The 20,753-nt window shown below is 52.1% G+C and overlaps 1 protein-coding gene and 1 long non-coding RNA gene across 13 annotated transcripts in view; both read left to right on the forward strand.

Moving 5' to 3' along the window:
* Positions 1–1,273, forward strand: part of NPHP4 (nephrocystin 4) — a 31,019-nt gene extending 29,746 nt beyond the window's left edge. For all 5 annotated transcript variants that reach the window (XM_068658693.1, XM_068658692.1, XM_068658695.1 and 2 more), the window contains 2 exons: positions 248–391; positions 654–1,273. In XM_068658693.1, the coding sequence (XP_068514794.1) occupies positions 248–391; positions 654–794 (285 nt within the window). In that variant the 3' untranslated portion in view covers positions 795–1,273. The remainder of the gene's footprint in view (positions 1–247; positions 392–653) is intronic.
* A 13,531-nt stretch (positions 1,274–14,804) lies between these two features.
* LOC137843443 (uncharacterized) lies at positions 14,805–20,452 on the forward strand. Of its 8 annotated transcripts, XR_011089525.1 has the most exons (6): positions 14,816–14,929; positions 15,631–16,475; positions 16,765–16,854; positions 17,000–17,215; positions 18,533–18,763; positions 19,406–20,452. It is a non-coding gene; the product is annotated as an uncharacterized lncRNA (long non-coding RNA). The 8 variants fall into 8 exon arrangements; XR_011089522.1 differs by lacking the exon at positions 17,000–17,215 and having other exon boundaries at positions 14,817–14,929; positions 15,631–16,525; XR_011089518.1 differs by lacking the exon at positions 17,000–17,215 and having other exon boundaries at positions 14,818–14,929.
* The last annotated feature ends 301 nt before the right edge of the window (positions 20,453–20,753 follow it).

Below are 20,753 nucleotides of genomic sequence, written 5' to 3' on the forward strand. Positions count from 1 at the left end.
TAGGCTGGGCAGCACCAGCTCCACCCCCCCATGAACAAAGCAGCCCAGCCTGGGTGCTGGGCAGCTCCTGTGGGGGCCTGGTAAAGTGGTCCAGGACCCCACGCCTACGTCCTGCTTTGTTTTGTGCTCCAAGAACCGAAATCAGGAAAAGTGATTCTTTGTGTTCTGCTCCTGAGATCCTCCTTGGATCTTCTGTTGTGGCTCGTGGTGCTGACCCCTCTGTGTGTCCTGTTCTCTGCTCCTGCAGGCGTTTGAGATAACGCTCCCCGCGGGCGGTGGGAAGGGCTCCAACAAGCGCATCACCTACACCAACCCCTACCCCACGCGGAGGCTGTACTTCCTGGGCACCAGCCGCCCCGACCTGCTGCAGTTCAAGGAGGACTCCTTCGAGGTACCCACCTGCTGCGTCCCCTCCTGTGAAACCCCTGGAAAAAGTCCCCTCCTGTGCCGGGGCAGCCGCAGGGCTCGCTGGTGGAGGAGGCAGAGGAAGGGGCACAGCTCTGCAGAAGGGGAAGGGGTCTGCTTGGGTGAGCTCCAAAGGCTGGGGCTGGCTGCGTGGTGTGTTTGTGTGGTTCTGCTGACGTGGTGGGGACGGGCACATGGAGGAGGCAGCGCTCAGGCTGCCCTCCCTTCTCCCCCGTGCTGTCCTGCAGGTTGCTGGCGGGGAGGTGTACACCATCGGCTTGCGGTTTGCCCCGAGCCAGAGCACAGGTGAGGAGGAGATCCTGATCCACATCAACGACCACGAGGACAAGAACGAGGAAACCTTCTGTGTGAAGGTTGTGTACCAGTGAGGCCGGGCAGGGCGCTACTGCAGCAACTTCTATGGCATCCGTCGCACAGATCCGTCTCATCTGTGCCTCCTCCAGTTCGGGATCCTCCCTGACTATGTTTACTACGTAAATGGGCCACGTGCTGGACTCCTCGGTGAGCCCACACTCCCTGGTTCTCACCTCCCCACTGGTGAGCCGTGAGGTCTCACTTGCCTTATGGTGAGCACTGGTGGTAGTCCTGGCTGCCCTCCTCAAAAGGGGGGGATGAATGTTTTTGCTACTGCGTGTCACACAAATGCAGAAGAATGTCTTTATTTTCGTTAAGCATTATATATTTCAGGTGTTTGATACTTTTTTTTAACTTAAAGTTTGCATATTTGAGTGCGGAATATTTTTAAAATATTTTTTTACTGTGCACTGAACTTTGTACAAACAATTTTCTAGAGTTTTAAATACTTTTTACTTGTTCTAGATTGATTAAACTTGCTGCACAGACCTGACAGCGTTGTGGGATTTCCTTCTGCTGGAGGTCAGAACCCTTCCAGTCCCTGTCCAGTCCCTGATGCGAGCACCGGGCTCGCCTTGCACCGCTGGCTGCACCTTGGGGAGGGCTCAGGGTCCCCTGCCTGCCCCCCGCTGCCCCCACAGTGCTGGTGCCAGCCCCTGCAGCACGCCTGGGTCAGGGCTTGAGCCTTCAGCAGCGGGGTGAGAGGGGCTGAGGGGCAGCCGAGGGCTCCCTGCTGCAGGAGCACGCTGTACCCAGGCGTGTGAGTCCTGGCAATTATGGGGAAAATAACACAAGCGCCGGCACAGCTCGGGCTGAGGAATGATGGCTCTCTCCCAATATGTTTTAATCTTGTTTGCTAGGTACTTAAAAGCTCCCACTATTCCTCACTAGTTTATACTGCATTTATTTCTGTTAAGTCATAGTCATTAGTACTCAGAAAACATCCAGCACTACCTAATTTTCTGATCACTCCATTTTCGTTAATGGATTAGAAGGAAATGGCTGAAACGCATCCTGCTGATTGTGAGTCTGGCAGGATTTTAATTTATTGGCCCCTTTTTACAGCACTGACTTGTGTTTGGCCTTGACATATAACTATTGGAAATCCACAGCAAGTTTTACTGAGAAGATTCATTATAGTCACTCTGTGGAAGAAAAAAGAGGCGAGAACAAAGGCAGATGAGCAAGGGAGAAGGGAGAGGTCTCAAGTGGGGGTGGCTGGGGCCTCCAGGCTGCTGCCCTGTGATCTTCCACCATAAACATCTTAGTACCTTGCTCTTTTTGCAGAAATAAATTTCCTCAGCCAGATGTGACGTGGTTGTTGAATACTTCAGTTAGATCATGCTGCTGGGAGCAGGAGGTGCTCGAGCATGAGACTGGAGAGGTACGGGGGCCTGGGCTGGGACCCGCTTGTGTTCCAGCACAGCCGTGGAAGACAGCCTGTGAAATCCCAAACAAAAACCCTGCAGGATAGCTGACTGGCTTTTGAGTTCATTTTTGGGTATCTTGTGATTTCTAGCGAAGGATCAGTGATACAGTATTTTGCTATTTACTTTCCCGGCAGTTATCTGGGAGGTTTTTCAGTATCTGGAACACCTGCCCCGTCTGCAAATTCTGGATAAGCATGTGTTTGCTGCAGGGCAGGCTCACGTTGCAGCTTAAATCCCTGTTTGATGAAGGCTTTGCCTGTTGCATTGTCACCAGCTGTTCATGGCCAGCTACCAACATCCTCCCTTCGTGTCCTGGCTGCTGGTGGCTGGCAGGAGCCTCACGGGTGCCCGCTGACCCGGAGAGATTTATGTGCACGTGGGAGCCGTGTGGCCGTCCTTACGGGGCACGAGGCTGATGAATTGGTAGCCCCAATTAAGTCATGTGCTGAGTTACTCTGCCTCCCTAGGACTGATCGGAAATGACAGCTAATATTTTAAACATTATTACACTGTCTACAGTACAGAGAGGCCCCTAAGTTGGGTTATTAAAGTAGATTAGGTGAATAATTTTCATTACGCTTTCATATAATAATATTTCTTAAGGATTATGAATGAGTCGGTGCTTTATCCTTGGCTGCTGCAGACAGGGAAGCTCCGTAGGTGCATTAAGCAGCGCGCCTTTATAGCGGCGAGTGAATTATTTGCTGGGAGGAAGGCGAGTGCCGACGCAGGGATTTGAGCTGAACTGGCGGCTCAGCAGTCGCACAGTGATGGACTGCGAGCGGGCGCTGCGCTCTGCGGCTCTGGCTGGCAGATGTCATTAAGATTCCAGGGGCAGCGTTAGGACCAGAGGTGTGGGTAGGGCTGTCTGTCTGTCTGTCCGTCCATCCGTCTGTCTGTCTGTCCATCCAGCTCATGTGCTGCTGGGCACGCCGCATCTCGCTGCTTTTACGCAGCCTTTTAGCCAGGGTGCTAATTTATCCCAAGCAGGTATTAATCCGAGCAGGGTGTTTTCCCAGAGGCCGGGCAGCACGCTGGTAGCCGTCTCTCTGACTTGCAGCACTGTTTAAGGAAGCCACTTGCCCACAGAGCAAAAAAGTCATCCCTCGTTAAGGGCAGGCGGGTGCGTCGGGAGCCGCTGCGCAGAGCGGCGTGCCCGCGGTGACGAGCCTGGCCCGCGCTGCCTCCCGTCCAGCCTGGATTAATGCTGATGGCTTTGGTGCAGCTGACGGAGCGGTAATGAGATTATTGAATTATTTACACTCCTTTCTATCTTTAGCAGCACGGCTTAAAGGTGAGCGGGGGAAGCAGCGGGGCCGGCGTGGTTCCAGCTCTGCCCCGCAAAGCGAGGGTCTGTGCCCCCTGGGGAAGTAACGGGGTGCACGCGGGGGAGAAGAGGGGCAGGAAGGAAAGGGAAGGGGCCGAGAGGGGCAGGCGGTGACCCCAGGCATGGTGCCCCCCTGGTGGGGTGCTGTGGTGCAAGTCAGTACGTGCGGCGGTGGTTCCCTCACCCTGACTGCTTCCCTGCAGTAACTGTAGAGGCTTTGGGTTGTCTGGAGGTAATTTGGCACTGTCAGAGCATCCCCGTAATAGCGAGGAGATGGAAGCCCTCAGCTTTTTTTCTTTTTTCCCAGCCCAGATCCAGGATGCCTCGCAAAGCTTTGGGGTTTCCTGCTGCCCTGCACATCCACTGAGGGGATGCAGATGAAAACCAAGCTCCCCTTCCCAGCCCAGGATGTGTTTCTTAGGGCAAGTGAAGTATCATAAATCTTTGCAGGACTTTAATGTGCCCTGCTGCTGCCTATCAGTTTGCTCTCACTACATCGGCTTTAATTAAGCAATGCACTTTCTCTGAACTTAAACCTGGGCCCAACTGCCTGGCAGGTTTCATTTCAGGGCACCAAAGTGGGGCAGTCCCAGGGCTGGTGCCTTCCCTCGGGCCCTGAGGAGGCTGAGAGCCTCGGCCGAGGCTGCAGGAGGAGCAGGGGGAGTGCTCAGCACCCGCTGCGGGCGCCTGTGCTCTCTGGGGCAATGGCAGGGGAGGAAGGATTGTGCTGCTTTTGTTCGTGCTTGCTAATGAAGTTGTCCCCGTTAATGACAATAAACTCATATCACCGTGTGCTTAACATGCAACTTGTTATTCTCTTCCTATTTCATTCATGTCAGGGAGAAAATTGGATTTCAGTAATGACATAATTAATTCACCCTAAAAATCTCGGCTCGCATCTCATCACTGAGACACGCAGGGAAGGAACAATTGGGAAATGTTTCCTTGGTCCTCACTCCTGTGACCTCTGTGCCCTCTCCAGGGCACGCAGGAGCCCGGTGGGGGACCCGAGCATCGCCGCCTTTGTCTCGGCTGCTGGGACCTGGGCAGGCTCATTCGGGTGAGGAGCATCTCCAGAAAAGGACCTCGTGAACCCATGCCTTGGCGTTTTGGCACTGCAGCATCTATTAAATGGGTCTCATGGCACGCTTGGCTCAGCAGGCTGCTGCCCTCCCTGCTCCCACTCAGGGTGTGTGGTGGGACCGGTGATGAGCGATCGCGCTGGTGAATCAAAATATTAATGGGCTGAGGCTGTGCGAGGCCTCTCCGCGTGCCGTGCAGGGGACAGATGCTCAGAGGAACCTTGTAAAGCGCTGCCTCTTCCTGCTGCTCCCTCGGCGCTTTGTTGCAGGCAGTCCTCGCACAGCGCTGACGCTTCTTGAGGAATGTAAATTGGAGGCTCCGGAGCGGCTCTTTAATTGAGCTAATTTTATAGGGGTCACGCAAAGGGTGCCGAATTGACTAGAGGTGAAAGAAGGAACTCTCTGAATCTCTGCCAGGTGCTTAATCCAGCCTTTGAAGGCTTCGCGTGTCTCATTTTGATTCTGCTTATGCTCTCCCTGTGTGGCTGTGCCCTGGCCGGGTGCTTCGAAGACACTGAAGCATCCAGCACAGGACAGGAAGGCGCTGGGCAAACCCTTCCCATAAAATACTGAAATGTCTGGGAAACACAGGGAAGAGAGCGGCTTCAATGGGAGAAGAGAGCTTGCAGGGACAGCCGCTGGTGTGAGGTTTCTTCTTGCTGCGAGGCCGCTTCTCAGGATGGGGTGGCAGCAGCGCTGCGGTGACGTCCTGGTGATGCATCAACAGCAGCTCGTGGCAGCCCAAACCCTTCAAATGTCTCTGTGGCGTAGGAGCGGGGCTGCCAGAAATCCCATTCGGATGATTGTATGCAGGCAACGTCACGTTTAGATCTAATTCCATTTTTTTTTTTTTTTCATCAGGAACATCTCTCCAAGTGTGGAAAGGCGCTGTTAATTATTTACATGCGGCTCCTGTTTCTGCCTCTCTGCATTTCTTGTGGCCACCAAGATCTGGAAAAAAGTACAGGAAAGAAGGAACTATCCCAAGTCCAATAAAAGGCAGAATAAAGAGGACAATCCTACACAGCAATCCCCTTCCCTCATCTTTTGCAGGCAGCTTGCCAGTCCTGAGAAAGTTTGATGGAAAACTCATCAAAATTCACTTGCTTACCTAGATGGGACTTAGCTGCACCGCGCTGCTGAGATGCTTGAACTTTACTTATCACCCAGAGCAAATAATCCATCAGGGACTATCTTTGGAACCCAAAATGTCGGCCTCTGGCACATCAGCAAGAAAAATCTCTGCTGGCACCCAGCTGGCTCCTGGTGCTGGGGATGCGCTCGTTCCCATGCTGGTAGCATTGGGTGTTCCACTGGGCACCTCTCCCTGGCCTATGCCACCCACACCGTGTTAAAAATAAAAATCTCGCTCCTGTGAGCTGTAATTAATCACTGTGTGGACTAGCAGCGAGGCAGTGACCTTGCATTGCCTCTCTCAAGTGCAGCGGAGGAATTTCCCTCCCCACGTCCTCCGGAGTGTGGATGCGCAGCCCATGCCCGGCTGTGCCAGGCTCGTGCTGCTCAGGTGCAAGCAGGGAACGCTCTGGGTGTTGGCAGGAAAAGCACCAAGGAGCTCTGGCTTTTAAGATAAGGAGCCAGGAGCAGTGTGATTACCTCCCATCAGGTTAGAAGATAAAAACAGCATTTCTCTGCCAAGGCAGCTGAAGGCATCTGGGCTCTCCAATCAAGCTGCCCCAGGGAGCTGCTCTCGGCCTCAGGTGGGTGCGGGCGACCCCAGGGTGCTGGGCTGCTCGCTCCCAGCCCAGCTCACCAAGAAAGTCTCCTGGCATTTCCTGGCCCCGTTTTCACCCTCCAGCCCAGCGCAGAGGGTTTTAGTGAAATTGCTCCTGCTCTGGAGTGAGGAGAGAATCAGCTCCGGCGTGCCCTGTGCTCGGCACCACGACTGCTCCTGTGAGGTAACGGTGTGGTTTGGCTGGGTGAGGGGCTCTGCTGTCTCCGATCAATAGGTTTAAATTAAGTTTCAAGCCGTTGGGGTGGAAGTTATGAAAGTCAAGAAATTGCTCAAAAAACCGTGAGCCAGCTGGAGCCCTCTCCCCACTGGCCTCCAATCTGGGGAGCTGAGGCTGCGGCACCAGATTCCCCCATGCAGCTTTCAAGCGTCCAGCCCTGCTGCTAATTACCTTGTCCAAAAGCTCCCAAGTCATTAAGTGCATCACTTCCAAAAAATCCTTAATTACTGGAGGAGCACACGTAGGGCAGACTGTGTCAGGCAGCCATCCCATAATATTAATTCCCTCGGCGCTACACATCACGCCAAGTTCTAAGATCCTTTGACCATAAGGACACCTAATCGCCCTTTTACTCAGCCCATCTCTGTCCCCTGCTGGGTCACCCTGCAGGCTCTGAGAGGTGCTGAGCTGCTTGCCAGGCTGCAGTGGGGAAAGGAGAGTGCAGGGCTTGAAACAGCGGGAGCTGCACGCTTGGTTTTGGGGAAAAAAAGGGAAAAAATCAGATATACCATTAAAAACCAAAGCTGAGCAGAAACTTCCCATGAGAAAGCTTTTAGCACCTTCCCAGGAGTGTTACAGGTGATATTTGCATGAAGAAGGGCCCTGCAGGAAATGATGGACCTGTTCCCTGCAGATATCCCGCAGGAGGAGGAGGCTGGGCAGAGGCTGAGCGCCGCCTGCAGCGGGGGGCTGCGGATGGGGCGGGTGGGTGGTGGGGGGCATCTGAGCACCCATCAGGCTGGAAACAGGTAGCGAGACCCCCGGCTCCGGGGTGGTTCTGCTCCAGCCCAAACTTTTTAAAAAAATGCATTTTTTTCCCCTTTATGGGGCTGAAATGGAGACTGCTTGAGAAAACCCTAATTGAACAAAAGATCACCGTAATATTTGCTGGGAGCTTGCCAGTGTTGTAATAAGACATTACTGGGTATCTTTATTAGTTAAAATGGGTATTTAGCTCCTCTGCCAAATTGAAAGATGATAGACTTGTTTGAAAACGGCACTGCAACATCAAGCAAACGTCCTCCAGTCTGCTAACGAGCTCTCGCCGTGTGTAGGGCAGCCGCTCACGTCGCCTGCAGCCGCGGGAAGCGTGGGGGCGGCCGGGGGGGTCCCTGGGTCCTGTGTGCCAGGCAGGTGGGGAGGGCACGGGGGAGCCTTCCTCTGCCTGGCAGGGAGGTGCGTTTGCCAAATTCGTGGCCGGGTTCTTGTTGGGGTGCTCCGTGTGGGGGCAGAGGGGGGTGGCACAAAGCGCAGCGGCACCTGCGTCGTTTCGGGTGCTGTTGTGGTGTCACCGGCTGCTGCGCAGTGCGCTTCACGGAGCACTGCAGGCGATGACATCCCGAGACATAATTTCATTATCAATTAATCGATGACACATGGAGGGACAGTGACGTGATGAATTTATTGCGATACGGTCTCTGCTCCGGGTGCTGAGCGCAGCCGGCAGGGCTGCCAAAGCCCTGGGCTGACCGGCGAGCTGATGGCACAATGTGCAGAAACGCCACTTCACCAGCTCCATAAACCCCTGCCAATGCCCCGAGAAGCCTGGCGGGGCTGGAAGAGGGATGCAGAGAAGTCTGGGCTGTCCGAGCAGCTCGGTGCATGCACCCGCAGCCCTTGGTGTCTCTTCTGTGGGAGCGATGCTCCTGCCACAGCACAGTGGATGGCAGAAGCTGTCTCTGGAAATCAGCAGGTGGGGAGCTGCTGGCTTCGGTATTTAAGGGAATAGTGCAAGAACTTTAAGACTTGGAAAGAAATCTGCAAGAGCAAATCTCAAAATTTGGGATGCCATGGCAGTTGCACAGCCGCAGAGCTCCAGAGCCCAGGTGCCCCTCGAGGAGCATCCCTGGGGCTGCTGCAGCTAGGGCCCGGCCGGGCCCCTCCGCCCGCCCTGCCAAAGGAAAGGTGCTGCTCTGAACAGATTTTCCACATCAGGAATCAGAGAAATTAGGTGTTATAATGTGTTGCCCTGGCATTTCCATCTGGAAGTGTTGTGATTTTCAAGTCTGAAATGAGTTTTTATTTTCAAATGCATTATTCATTTTCTTTAAAAGGTCAAAATCCAAGTGAAATGCTTTAATTCACCTGAGACGAATTTATTCGGTTTTGTCTTTGGCAGGCAGGCAATAAATCAGCTCCCCTGGCACTGGGGGCGCCGGGCAGCTGGGGTGGCCGCGGGGTGCAGCACCCACACAGCGCCCGGCCCCGCTCAGACCTCAGAGAGGTGAAGCACGCGAGAAAGTGAGGAAAGCTCCTGGGAGCCTCTGGCTGCTGTTCACAAAGATTATCTCAAAGCTTCCCTGTGATCTGTAGGACCGCTGGCCTCCAGCCCTGCCGTGCTTCTGCTCCCCCCGAGCCATGCCGGCACCGAGCCAGCGGAGCCTCGCAGCATTGGCAGCCTTCGCCGAGAAAACTTCGAATGCTTCTCCCCTTGTTAGAGAGACGGTTTCTGGAAAACTATGCAGGTTTACTCCAGGGAGTCCTTGGGCTTCCTGGAGAAGAAATATTTGCTGGCAGTAATTATATATTAGCTTAAAGACAACCAAATTATTCCTGCAGTGACAGAGCGCGATGGGCACGGTCAGCACTGCTTCCAGCTCCGAGTCGGGGTGCTCAGCAAGGGAGCAGGCAAAGGGGGAAGCGACATCAGTTGTGTCCCGATTCACTTCCCTGCACGGAGAGCCGCAGCTAAGCTCCCGAAAAGAAAAAAGATTTAATCCAAAAAGGGCCGTGCCAGGATGGTTGCAGACCTGAAGGGAACTGGGTTTCCCTGCGGGGCACCTGCAGGGCGAAGCGAGCAGAAGCTGAGCTCTCGGGGGAAGCAGCTCCGGAATATTTATTAGGTCAATTGCGATTCACTCTTGCTGCCTAGAAGTTTGTGCCCTCTACTTCTCTAAAGTGAGGTGTAAAATGTTCTTCTGCAGAGAAAAATCCCTTTTTGGTTATTAACATTTAACTCAAATATGGGGAAGCAGTCCCAACATCTGAATTGGGAAGGTTTATTCCCCATTTCTCCCACACATCTTCCTGAAAGCATAACAGCAACTTGATAAAAAACTGATTTAATGGTTACAAAACCTGGAGATAAAACTACTCTTAATGGATTTCTTTAAGATCAAGGCTGTCAAATACCGGGCTCAAAATCCTTTATACAACAAGAGCAACTATATTAAGTGCACTCAATCAAAACCAGGCTGAAGGTTCTATAAATGAAACAATGGCTGTAGGAAACGCATTTTATTAGCATCTCCAGGAGAAAGGAGGACTGGCAGCAGAGATGGAAAGCCCCAGAACTGCCTGCCGTGGTACTCCAACCCATCCATCCTAGATGAATTGGAGTACAGCTTTTTCCAGGCACGTCCTTGCTCCCTGACCACGTCCTGTTCAGCAGGGCTGTGGGAAGCCTCCAGTTAGCTCCAGTATGAAGTGTTGTGGTGCCGAGGTGTGGATGTGGTCCCCGGGTGGGGACAGCCCTCGGTCTGCTGCCCCGAGCTGTCAGCAGCACAGAAACGCATCTCATTCTGCCTGGTTTTGGCTTTGTTGTGTGAGGTGAGATGTCACATCTCCCTTCCAGAGGGTCTGGGGTCTCTGTTCCCAGCCCTGTGCACTGGCTGGGGCTGCCCCCGTGTTGTGCCGGGCCAGGCGGCGAGGTCCTGGGCTTGCCCCGTGCACGTGGCACACGTCTTGGTAGGCAGAACAACATACAAATGCAGATTAATTTTAATAATTATTCACAGCTGCATCGTGAGGAATTGGTAGTATTTACAGGCTGATGGCTGCTTTTAAATCATTTCCCTTCTCTCCGTCCCCTCGTGACACTTGATGAAGAACCGATGCTCTGTGTTCATTTACCTGCCACCTCATTGTGCAGAGGTGGGAAGCGGAGTCCCTGCTAGTGAAGGCCGACAGCATCCAGAATTTACACGGCTTTAGAAGATACCCCTAAAGTTTTAAAGGTAAGCCCTGGGTTTTATGATAAAGCAACAAGGATGGCCTGCAGGGAAGCTCTGATGAATTTCTCAGCTCTGCCACTGGCTTCTCAAATGACCTTAAGCAAATTGCTTGAGCTCTCTGGTTCTAAATGGCCTTCAATCTGTCTTGTCCACTTACTCTCAAGCACTGAGGAGCGTTGGTGCCTTGCTGTGTGCCCAGGGACTGCTCTCCCGGCAGCGGGGCGAGCTGCTCTCACCCAGTCCATCCACAAGAATTGCCACCAGCCAGTGGGAATAAAGGATTAGCAATGGGGAGGCAGCAGGAGCTTCCATCTGTGCTGCCTTGCACCCTTCCCCGGGTGTTATCCCGGAGGGTGCCAGCACTCCCCCAGAGAGCAGGATTGTGCAGCGGGCACGTCTGGCACGCATCCGCGGTTCTGATGGTTTCGTTTTCCTTTGGATCCCAGATTAATACTTGATTTGCACCTTTCCTCTGGCTTATTACCCCTCCTGCTCACTCGTTAGATGTTCAAGTGAAAATGTACAAGTTTATCTTTTAAGTCTTATCCCGGGGATGTTATTTTTTTCCTCCTGCAATAAGACCTATTCATTAGCTTTTGTAAATATATTCAGCTGGTGGTGGATGCATGAGGAGAGTGGACTGTGCCAGAAGGTATGGCTTATAAAATGTCACACAGATCTTATCTTGGGGGAAAAATACTTCAATAATTAAATTAAATGAAAAGTCCTGGAATAAAAGCCTTGGAGGCTGCGGCCTTCTGTTTATCTCCAAAATACAAATAGAATGGGAAATGGGGAGGGAAGATGCCAGAAGACTATGCCAGGTCTCAGCTATTTTTACTGTGCATTTCCATATGTCACGGAGTATTTTGTACTCTCAGGCTTTTTATTTTCTCTACAAAGCAAGGTGTTTCCCTTCCGTAGAAAGCCTAGACCTGCAGTTTTACTGAAAAGCACAGCTCTGTGCAAACAGCCCGAGTGGCTGCTGGCAGGACTTGAAGCGCTGCCAGCCGGGAGGAATCCTGCTCCGAGAGCATCTCTGCCCCATTCCCCCGGCCTCGGGATGATGGGTCCTGGTGCTGCATCCCTAGGAAGGATGTCCCCATCCCTCGCTGCCGTGTGCATGGCAGGGCAGGTGCAGGAGGAGCTGGGTTTGGGGCAGCTCCCAGCCCCGTTTCTTGCCCCCACAGCTCCAGCTGGGCACCGTGCGCAGTCCAAGGCAGGCGCCGTCTCCAGAGGCACCGGGGGCAGCAGCAGCTCCCACGCCTCGCCGCAGCGGTGAGCATCACAGCCTCTCTTTTATGGCTGGAAATCTCTTCGCATCTCCAGTGAGTCACCTTTTCCCATCTGAAACAATGTCATCCAGGCTCTCCGTAACAGCCGTGCCCTACTGTTAAACTTGCTTTGCTGAAGGAAGGCTGTAAAGCAGAATTGATCATAAAAGCAGTCCTCCGCCTTTATTGCTGCTTTATACTCCCTTTGGGACAGAGGCTAAAATTTACATCTGCTGCCGTGGGATAAGCAATCCCGAGGATTATTTGCTGACAGCTCTTCTGCAGGGCGGGGAGTCCAGGCAGAGCCCCCCGCCCCGAGGGGCTTTGTGGATGCGGTGGCACCCGTGTCCCCAATGCTGCGGCATCTGAGCCAAGGCAGAACTCTGATCCTGGCAAACGGGAAATATTTAACCTGGGGAAAGGAGAAACTCAAGAAGAAAAATGATAACACCTCCATCTCATGGGCTGGGGAGGCTCCGGGCACTGGTAAAGCCATGCAAGTTGGCTGCACAGGGACCGTGGAGGAAAAGTTTGCCCCAAAACCTGAGACCTATTTATTGAGAAGAGCTGTTGTCAGGGGTTTTGCTGGCTGCAGGGCCAGAGGCCAGGGGTCTCCGCAGGGTGCTGGGCATGGGACCCCTGCAGCTTGGAGGCAGCGGTGGGGTTTGGTTTGGCCGGCCCCAGTGGGCAGCCGTGCTGAACTGTGCCCGCGTGTGCCGTCTGCCCGCTCGCTTCGTATTAACGAACAAATTCAGGAAAATCAAAGGCTCTTCATGGATAATTTGCCTACAGAAAAGAGGGGCTAAATTAATAAAATAAATCATTTGCTGCGACTGGCTCGCCCTGCTCCGCGCAGCGCCTTTCAGTGGCAGGTTTTTAAGCCTAATCGTATCAGATACTCTTTTGGCACCCATTTTCTGAGAAACATCCCACCCCTGCTGGTTCTTAATGCGTCTAATCTCCTGTTGATTATTCCCAGGGTCTCAGCCAAATAAGCACTTCAAATTAAAGCTTTCCCTGCAGCTCGGGCTCGGGTTTCCATGGAGATCAAAGCGGGTGCTGCTTCCTCAATGCTTCCTCCCAGCCGATGGAGGGAACGGTCCCGGGGTGGTCCCGAGGGGCTGGGGGCACCCCTTGGCTCCGCACCCAGCCCTGCTGCTCCTCGTGTGCGTCCCCCAGGTCACCGCTTGTCCCCAGGGCCACCTCTGCTCTGCTCAGCCCATGTCTGTGGCCGTGCCAGGAGCTGTGTCCGTGCGTGATGAATGCAGCTCGCTCCCCGGTCAGCTTTGGATGGGTTCCCGGGACCTCTCCTTGTTCCCGGTGTCTGCACCTTGTGAAAAATTGCGTCTCCTCTCCTGGCTATATGTTTCCTTGTCATTGCCGGTGCCCGTTATTTCAATGTATCACCAGGCACCAGTATATCACTCGCTTTTTATTTCCTTTGTACACATATGTCTGGAGCAGGCTTTCAGTTAAGTTATTCCCACAAGTCCGAGCCCATCCGTGCCGGCTCCAAGGGGCTCTGCAGGCAGGAGGGCTTATCTCCAGGTGGGGACTTTCTCCCCAGGAGAATCAGGTTTAATCATATGTAGTGCCTTTATTTAAGCTATGAATCATCTTCACGGACTGAAAATGGGTTTCCTGGGTGTCTGTGCATTGAGTGAAGCCACGTGGCCCCCGCCGTGCCCCTGGAGCATGGCACGCGGTGCCGTGTTGTGGCAGCAGCAGCGCCCTTGCGAGTGCACGCGCCCGAGCCAGCAAATAGCTGTAAGATCTAAGAGATGATAGTAATTACAGGAACAAAATAGTTATTAATGTACTAATTTACTTGGGAGCCAGACTTTATGTAATTACACTCCAGAATCAAGATAAGGTTAATGCATTTACCTGCCTGGGTATTTATAGACATTTTAAATCACTCCTCTCGAGCCACGAGAAGTACCCGCGCGCAGCCTGGACAGGCAGAGCCCAGGCGGACCCACAGTGCCTGCTCGCGGCCCCTTTCAAGCACCTGAACGGTGTCACCGAGGATATTCCTCGTGGTGTCACATTGGGGGAAGAGGCAAGCTGCAGAAGGTCAAAGCTGCTCTAAAAATACATATATGCGCGTGTGCATTTTTGGGTTCTTCTCTTCATTATTCAACACGTATGCTGCTGCTTAAAAGGCAGAAGAGGCTGAGATTGAACACAGGTAACCTTTAAGTCCAAGAGAAGGGTTTAATAAGGTTACATTAGGCCTTAAGGACCCCTTGACATGCCGTTGGCTTGGCCTTTTCATAATTTACAAGGAAATAAATTTGTAAGTTATTGTTGGAAGCCCCATAGTTCACCCTTCACTTCAGATCTTTGCGGTGGGGAAATCAGATAGAAACAGAATTTTGCCAAAGAGAAACCAATGAAGCCCAGAAAATTTGAAATAATTTCCTTAAAAATCGATGTGGAGATTTATTTCTCTATTTAAAGGGGGAGGAAAGACGGTTCTGGGCTATACGTCAGGCCTATTTAACCGCATCGTGTAAAACCATTTTTACAACAAACATAAGTTTGAGTTATGTATGTTATTTTTTCTAACTGTTTGCACATGGCTGAATTTCATTATGACAGAAGTGACTAACTGTGTAAGGTTATGCAAATGAAATACTTAATTAAGTAGGAGCCATCTGAAATAAATTCTAGCTCTGCGAAGTGCCCTCTGTTTTTCCTCTGAGTCTGGATGGCTCCTGAGCACCAGCTCCCAGCTGGGAAATGCTCTTCCCGAGAGGATGGCCCCGTGCTCCCACTGGTGATTTTGGAGAGGTGGCATCACCACGGCCACCGGCCGGAGCATCCCCTGGGCTGTCCCCGCCTGTCCCCTCCAGCAAGGTGCTCTGCTGGGCCGCCCACTGCTCTCCTTTCTCCAGACCCCATTAATCACCTTCGAAGTTACCTCATACATTATCAGGCCCAGATGTTTCCCACTGTATGCTACAAATGTTAATTATCTCCTAATTACTTATTAGCAGAGGCTGGGCTGGCACAGATCACGGGCAAAGAAACAGCCAAGTGCATTCAGAGCCTTGGATGGCCACGCCAGCCAGCAGCTCCTTCTGGCAGGGAGCTCCCTGGAGTTTCTTGTAAGTTCCCCCCCTGCTTCTAAATATTTACCGAGGATTATGGATGGGATAAAAGCACCTTGATGTGCAGCAGCAGCAGGTGGATGGCTGTAGCTCATTAAGGTGGCTGTTTGCAGCCGGCTGGGCGGAGCAGAGCAGGGCTTATAAAAGCCCAAATTAGCATCCCTGCCAGGTTGTGGGCACACCAGGCTCTGCACTCACAGTGAAGGTCAGAGAGGGGCAGCAGGGTTTGGCTGCACCCTGGTGGCCCCCAGGGTGGAGGTGTCCTGTGGGGATGCGGGGTGCAGCAGCACAGAGCCCCCGATGCCAGCAGGGACCTGGCTTGTGCCATTAACTCTAAGCCTGATGTGTCGGGGCTGCTGGTGGTGACTGATAGATACTTTGTTGGGGGATTTGTCATTATCTGTGAAGATTAAAACCTGACAGGCTCAAATGATACTAGAAGCTAAGGGTCTGAAGGTTTACTCGGATGGAGTCTGTTTTGTGTGTGGCAAATGGTAACGTATTTCTTCTTGGCACCGTGGTTTTATTGATCTCTGTGTAATACACAGGGCTTTGTGCATTTAATTCCATCAAGTGAAGAAGATGGATTGGCATGTGGTCACCTTTAGGCTAGCAGCACGTTGCTTTATCCAAATAAGCATCAGCTGTGTCACTGCCTTGCCTGGGTGTTCGCTAAGTGCTCCGCCTGTCACGGGCAGGCGAGGGGCCCTGAAAGCAATGTGGGGACAGCACAAATAGTTGTTCCAGAGCAGCAATGACTTCTCCCTACTGCAATTAGATACAGAGAGACATGCAGCTCTATTCTCACTACATTACTAATGAGAGCTGGCAACTGGGAAGGCACCTGTAGCATGGGGCTGGGTGCACTGGGGCTTGGAGCAGCCCCGTGGGTGCTCGCCTCTCGGTGGGATGCTGTGTGTGCAGGGAAATCCTCTGTGGCTCCTGCTGTCCACCCTTGGCACCTTGGCTCCTGCCCATGTCCTCATCCTTCTGTGCACAGCAGCACCCTTGCTCTTCTCCTTGCTCCTTTTCCAAGGTTGTGGCTTCCTCGGGGATGAGCGCAGCAAGCCCTCAGTTTCCCCATCTCCACGCTCGCTCTGCGCAATCCCTTTGTGCCCCCAATTTTGCCCTTCAGCAGTAGTTGGCAGCCCCGTGCTGACTTGCAGTGGTGCGTGAAGAGCAGCGGGAGGCTGGGGAGCAGCAGTGGCCTGCAGGAGAGCTGTCACCACACCAGCAGTCAGGGAAAGGAACGGGAGAAGGATCGGCTCCTGGCTGCCTCCATGTGTGCGCCCTTGTGGGAAAGGAGCGGGCAGCGGGGGGCACGGCCATAGCCAAGCCCCGTAAGTCCCCAGGGTCTGCGAGCTGCAAAATCACCTGCACTTCATCCTTGTAGAAGAGCTCTGGAATCTTCCCGTGCTCCCTCTGTTCACATCAAACCGCCCGCAGCTGCAGGAAGATCCGCTGGGGAGGCAGCTTGTTGGCGCTCCAGCTGCGAGAGGCTGGGGCTGATAATCTGCCAGCCTCCGAACTTGTTTACAGCCGTGTAAGTCAGGATTAACTCCGTGAGAGATGTGCCGTGATAAAAAAATCAATGTAAGAAAGTGAAAAGGAACTCAGGGCCACGTGTCTGCTGGCAGGAGCTCGGGTGCGAGGGGGCCCAGGCTGTGCTAACGCCGGCAGCGGGTCTGGATCCCGCGAGCGCTCAGCAGCATTAACTCCGAACACACGCAGAAGTGTTGCAGGCTTGGGTAATCTTGTCCAGAGGTTTTCTGCTGGTTTGCTTGATAATTTCACAAATAACCATTTTCCATGAAATATTGGTTCTCTTTCAGCATGAAAAGACTGTTTTATTTCAATCTGTAGAAGAGAATGATGAAATCCATTACATCCGATACTCTGAAAACATCTACAGCACAGCTTTGGTGAGCTCATATTTTTTTCCTTGAGACTGATAACTTGGGGGCTTCAGGCTTTTGTAGAATATTTAATCTTCTAAAGTGCCACATAATTTAGATAAAAAGAGGCTTTGTAAATTTCTGCCTTTTTTTTTTTTTTTTTTTTCTTTAGTGCTTTTAAGCTCCAGCTTCAGTGAGCAGCTGCTGAATCGATTGTGGTGTGGAGAGGTAGGGACAGAGCCCCCCCAGCAGGGTTCTGGGTGCGTGTGCCAGAACGCCTCACCTAGAGCAGGGTGAGGAGCTCTCCAAAGTGCCCCAGCTCTGACCCGAAATGCAGATTGGGGGAAAAAAAACAGGAGAAGAGATCCTCAGAGTGGTTGTTCCCCAGGTAGGTTTTGTGCCTGTAGCTGGATTTCAGTGTCCCCTGGGGGGAAAATGTGGTATTTGGGAACTCCCTGAATAGCGGTGCTTGGTCCGTCACTGCTTTGCTTGATCTTCTGTTCTAAACAGCTGAGGGTGATGTGCGCAATGGTGCCCACCTTTGCTTCTCCAGATCAATTAATGTGTAGCTGGCAATTGCAGACTCATTTCACTTCTGATGCTTGTTTTTGAGTCATCTTGTTAAGAGAAGATACCGATTCTAATTGCTCATGGTAATTGTGATGATGCCTGTCCCAGTAGCACTGACCTAATTTTCATCCAGGCCGGGATGCCAAGAAGGTATTTTTTTTTCGTGTGCTTACAACGAGACAATGTTCTGCAATAACACCGCTGTGAGGATGGGTCCCTCCCCTCCCCTGCCTGCTCCCACATCAGGCGGCTGCAGAGGGGTTCAAAGCCTCCAGCTGGATGGAGGAAAACCAAACCAACCCCAAAACAACAGCAAAAGAAGAAATGGAAGGCTTAGGAAGGGAGCTGGGAGAGTTAATTGGGGTGGGGACTATTTTTGCTTAGCTGTTAATTTGAATGTGGCTCCGCACAGATGGGAGTGGAGCAGCCAAGCTGCCATGAAGCTCCCTTTGAAGCTCCCTTAGCATTTTTTGCGTGCTAAGAAAAATATAATCCTGCTGGCAGTTAATGGAATATTTGTTAAATACATTCCTCTTTTCCTGATGTGCGGAATTTGGCGTTCTTCCTCTTTTTCTCCCCCTTCTCCCCTTTACAACGCTGCCTCATTTTCTTTGCCCTCTGGAGGTCCTTGTGTTTAATTGCTCTGATGAATGCTGCCGTGTGCTCAGCACCCTGCCCGGGCAGTGCCAAGGCTCAAAGCCCAGGCACCCCAGCTTGAAGCACTCCTGCTCTCCAGCTCAGAGCAATGTGGGTGCTGCTGACCCCCCTCCATGTGGGTACCCCCAGTGCTCCCAGTACACCACTGGGAGCCCCATTGAGGGAGCCTGGGCTATTCCTGCCGCCTGCCAGACAGAGGGCGTGTGTGCCAGCAGTGATATGTGGGAAGAAGCCACTGCTGACCTACTTTATTTCTAACAAAATTGGTCTGGAAGCCTAAATATTCTCCCTGGAGTCTGTCACATTAGATCTTCCTCGTTATTTTGGGTTCTGAGCTAGCCCACACCCCCCAACACAGGATCCTTTTCACTGTAAGGCTGACCCTGCGTGGACTGTGGAGGGCTCATTTGCAAAACAAGCGCCATTCAGGGAGCAAAGCAGGCAGCTCTTTTAATTTACTTTTCTTGCTATTCCACAGGATTCCCAGGAGTGAAATTGGAAGGGCTTAAATTGTGGAAATGGCTTGTTTGGTGAAGTTACAGCCCTAAATTGAAGCCATCTGTGATGCCGTGCAGTTTCTGCCATCCAGTACATTCCCAAGCTGTCCGCTGTGCTAAATCATCTCCCCATGGCAGACGTGCTCGTGTCGCTGCTCTCCCTGTCCGTAGCTGGTGTTAGGCAGGCGAAGGGCACTGCAGCAGCAGGGCTGGTAGGTGCGAGTGGGTTGGGGATGTCTTGTGTGCTTGGAGGTGGCTGGTTTGGTTGAAATGGGGCAAATATTAAAAGGGGGAGGGGAACAGCACTTCTGTGGGAGTTTAGAGGCTTTTATCAAATGGCAGTGTTGACTGACAGCTTGGGTGGTGACTTTGAAAAGCAAAAAATTCCCATTGCCTTCCAAGCTCACTGCTGGTAACGGAGCCCTTCCCACCAGGAAAATGCACCGGTTGGAAACCCCAAGCCCAAACAATCTTCCGGGAAAATTTTGAAATAGATTAATCAAGGAGTAATTTTCTGTTTTTGAAGCAATTACTGAGTTTTTTGAGCAAGGCTCTATTCCAGGTGATAGGAAACCATCGGCTGCATGGTGGTGGCTCCGTCCCTCCCTACCTCAGGACAGCAGCGGGCGCACCTCGGGGTGCTCGGGACAGGAGCTGAGGCAGCTGGAGGGGTTTTTGGTTCTGCAGAAGCTGTAGAAACTAATGGAAGAAAACTTAATCCTGTAAAAACTTAAATGTAGGCTGTACTTTAGCTGTAGTTATAGTTCAGGGACTTCTACATCAAACAGCGCCTTTACAAATTGCTTTGCTACTCCTACAGACAAGTTTTTCCTTTCCCTTTTATGTGCTCCTAGGAAGGGAATTTACCAGCTGTTGGCAACCCACATCAGATCATTATTTGGAACGAGTTATTCAGGATATCATTAGAGATCCTCAACATACGGACAAGTGGAAAAAAATAGCTTTAAGACATTGTCTTAAAAGGATGCTAACGCAGGTGTGCTTATCCCGGGTCACTTTGGGAAAACACGGGAGTGGCTCAGCACTGGTACCCAGCCGGTTCCTGTTGCTGCCCCAAAGCCATGGTCTGAGTGGAGGAATGCAAGGAGAAGCAGAGACGCAGCTCTCAGCGTGCACAGCTCCCTAAAAAGGGTTGGAAATGCTGAAAACCCACAGCCTGCCCTGTTTCCATGGCAACAGGAGGATGCATCCAAAAGGACAAAGTTTGAAACACTCCCACAGATGAGCTGGGATTTTGTTTTTGTAACTCAATTATATATTATTATATCTTGTGGCTATAGTTTTAATAGATTTCTAAACTTCTTACAGATGTTTTACAGGTTTATTTTTACCTCTCTCTGATGCAGAAAAAAACAAAACAAATTAGAGGAAGTAAAAAAAAAAAAAAAAAAAGCAAAGAGTTGGGAGTCAAATGTCAGTGTATCTTTGATCTCCTCATCACGTAGCTCCGGTTGTATCTGTTTAGAAGCACCAGATTTGCATATTCATGTCCCTTAATTTGCTCTTTGGATGCGGAAATCTAATAATTAGTGAAGAAAATGTTTCTGTGCAGAGGGAAACCCTGGTTATGCAACAGATGCATTAAGAAAAATAATCAGACATAACTGTCCATCCCCGAGAAAAGGCTGTCTGTAATTAAAAGCTTAGCAAAGACACAAAAAATCATTTCTGTGCGTATCTGGGGCCCTCATGGAGGTGGTGGTGGGGCCGGTGGCCCCCATGTCTGCCCCCTTCCCAGGGCTGGGAGCAGCCGTGGGGCAGGAGATGGACGGCTGGATGTGCAGCCGCTGTGAACAGCTAAGCTGTCAAGTGATAAATCCCTTATGTTCACCCTTAATTAAATTTCTTTTAGAAGCACAATAGCTCGCTTTTATGTCTGCCATTTATCAACAATTAAAGTTATTGGCATGGCTGTTGGCAGCGCGATCGATGGCGAGGCAGCAGCGAGGCTCACGGTGCAGCCGTGGTGGGGACGAGCGGCCGGCACCCCCGTCCCCATGTCCCTTGCCCCCAGGGACCCGTGTGTGTGCCAGCACCCCGTGGAGCTGCAGCTGGGGATCCCGAGCAGCAGGGTCATGGATTGCTGCCCTACCCCTTGCAGGGGGAGAGCTCTGCTTGGGGAGCCCCCGGCTGCAGCTCAGCGGCGTTGCCCCCCTCGCTTCTGGCTTGCAGCAGTTTGTA

The sequence above is a fragment of the Anas acuta genome, chromosome 22, assembly GCF_963932015.1.
Source record: "Anas acuta chromosome 22, bAnaAcu1.1, whole genome shotgun sequence".
Lineage (NCBI taxonomy): Eukaryota > Metazoa > Chordata > Aves > Anseriformes > Anatidae > Anas > Anas acuta.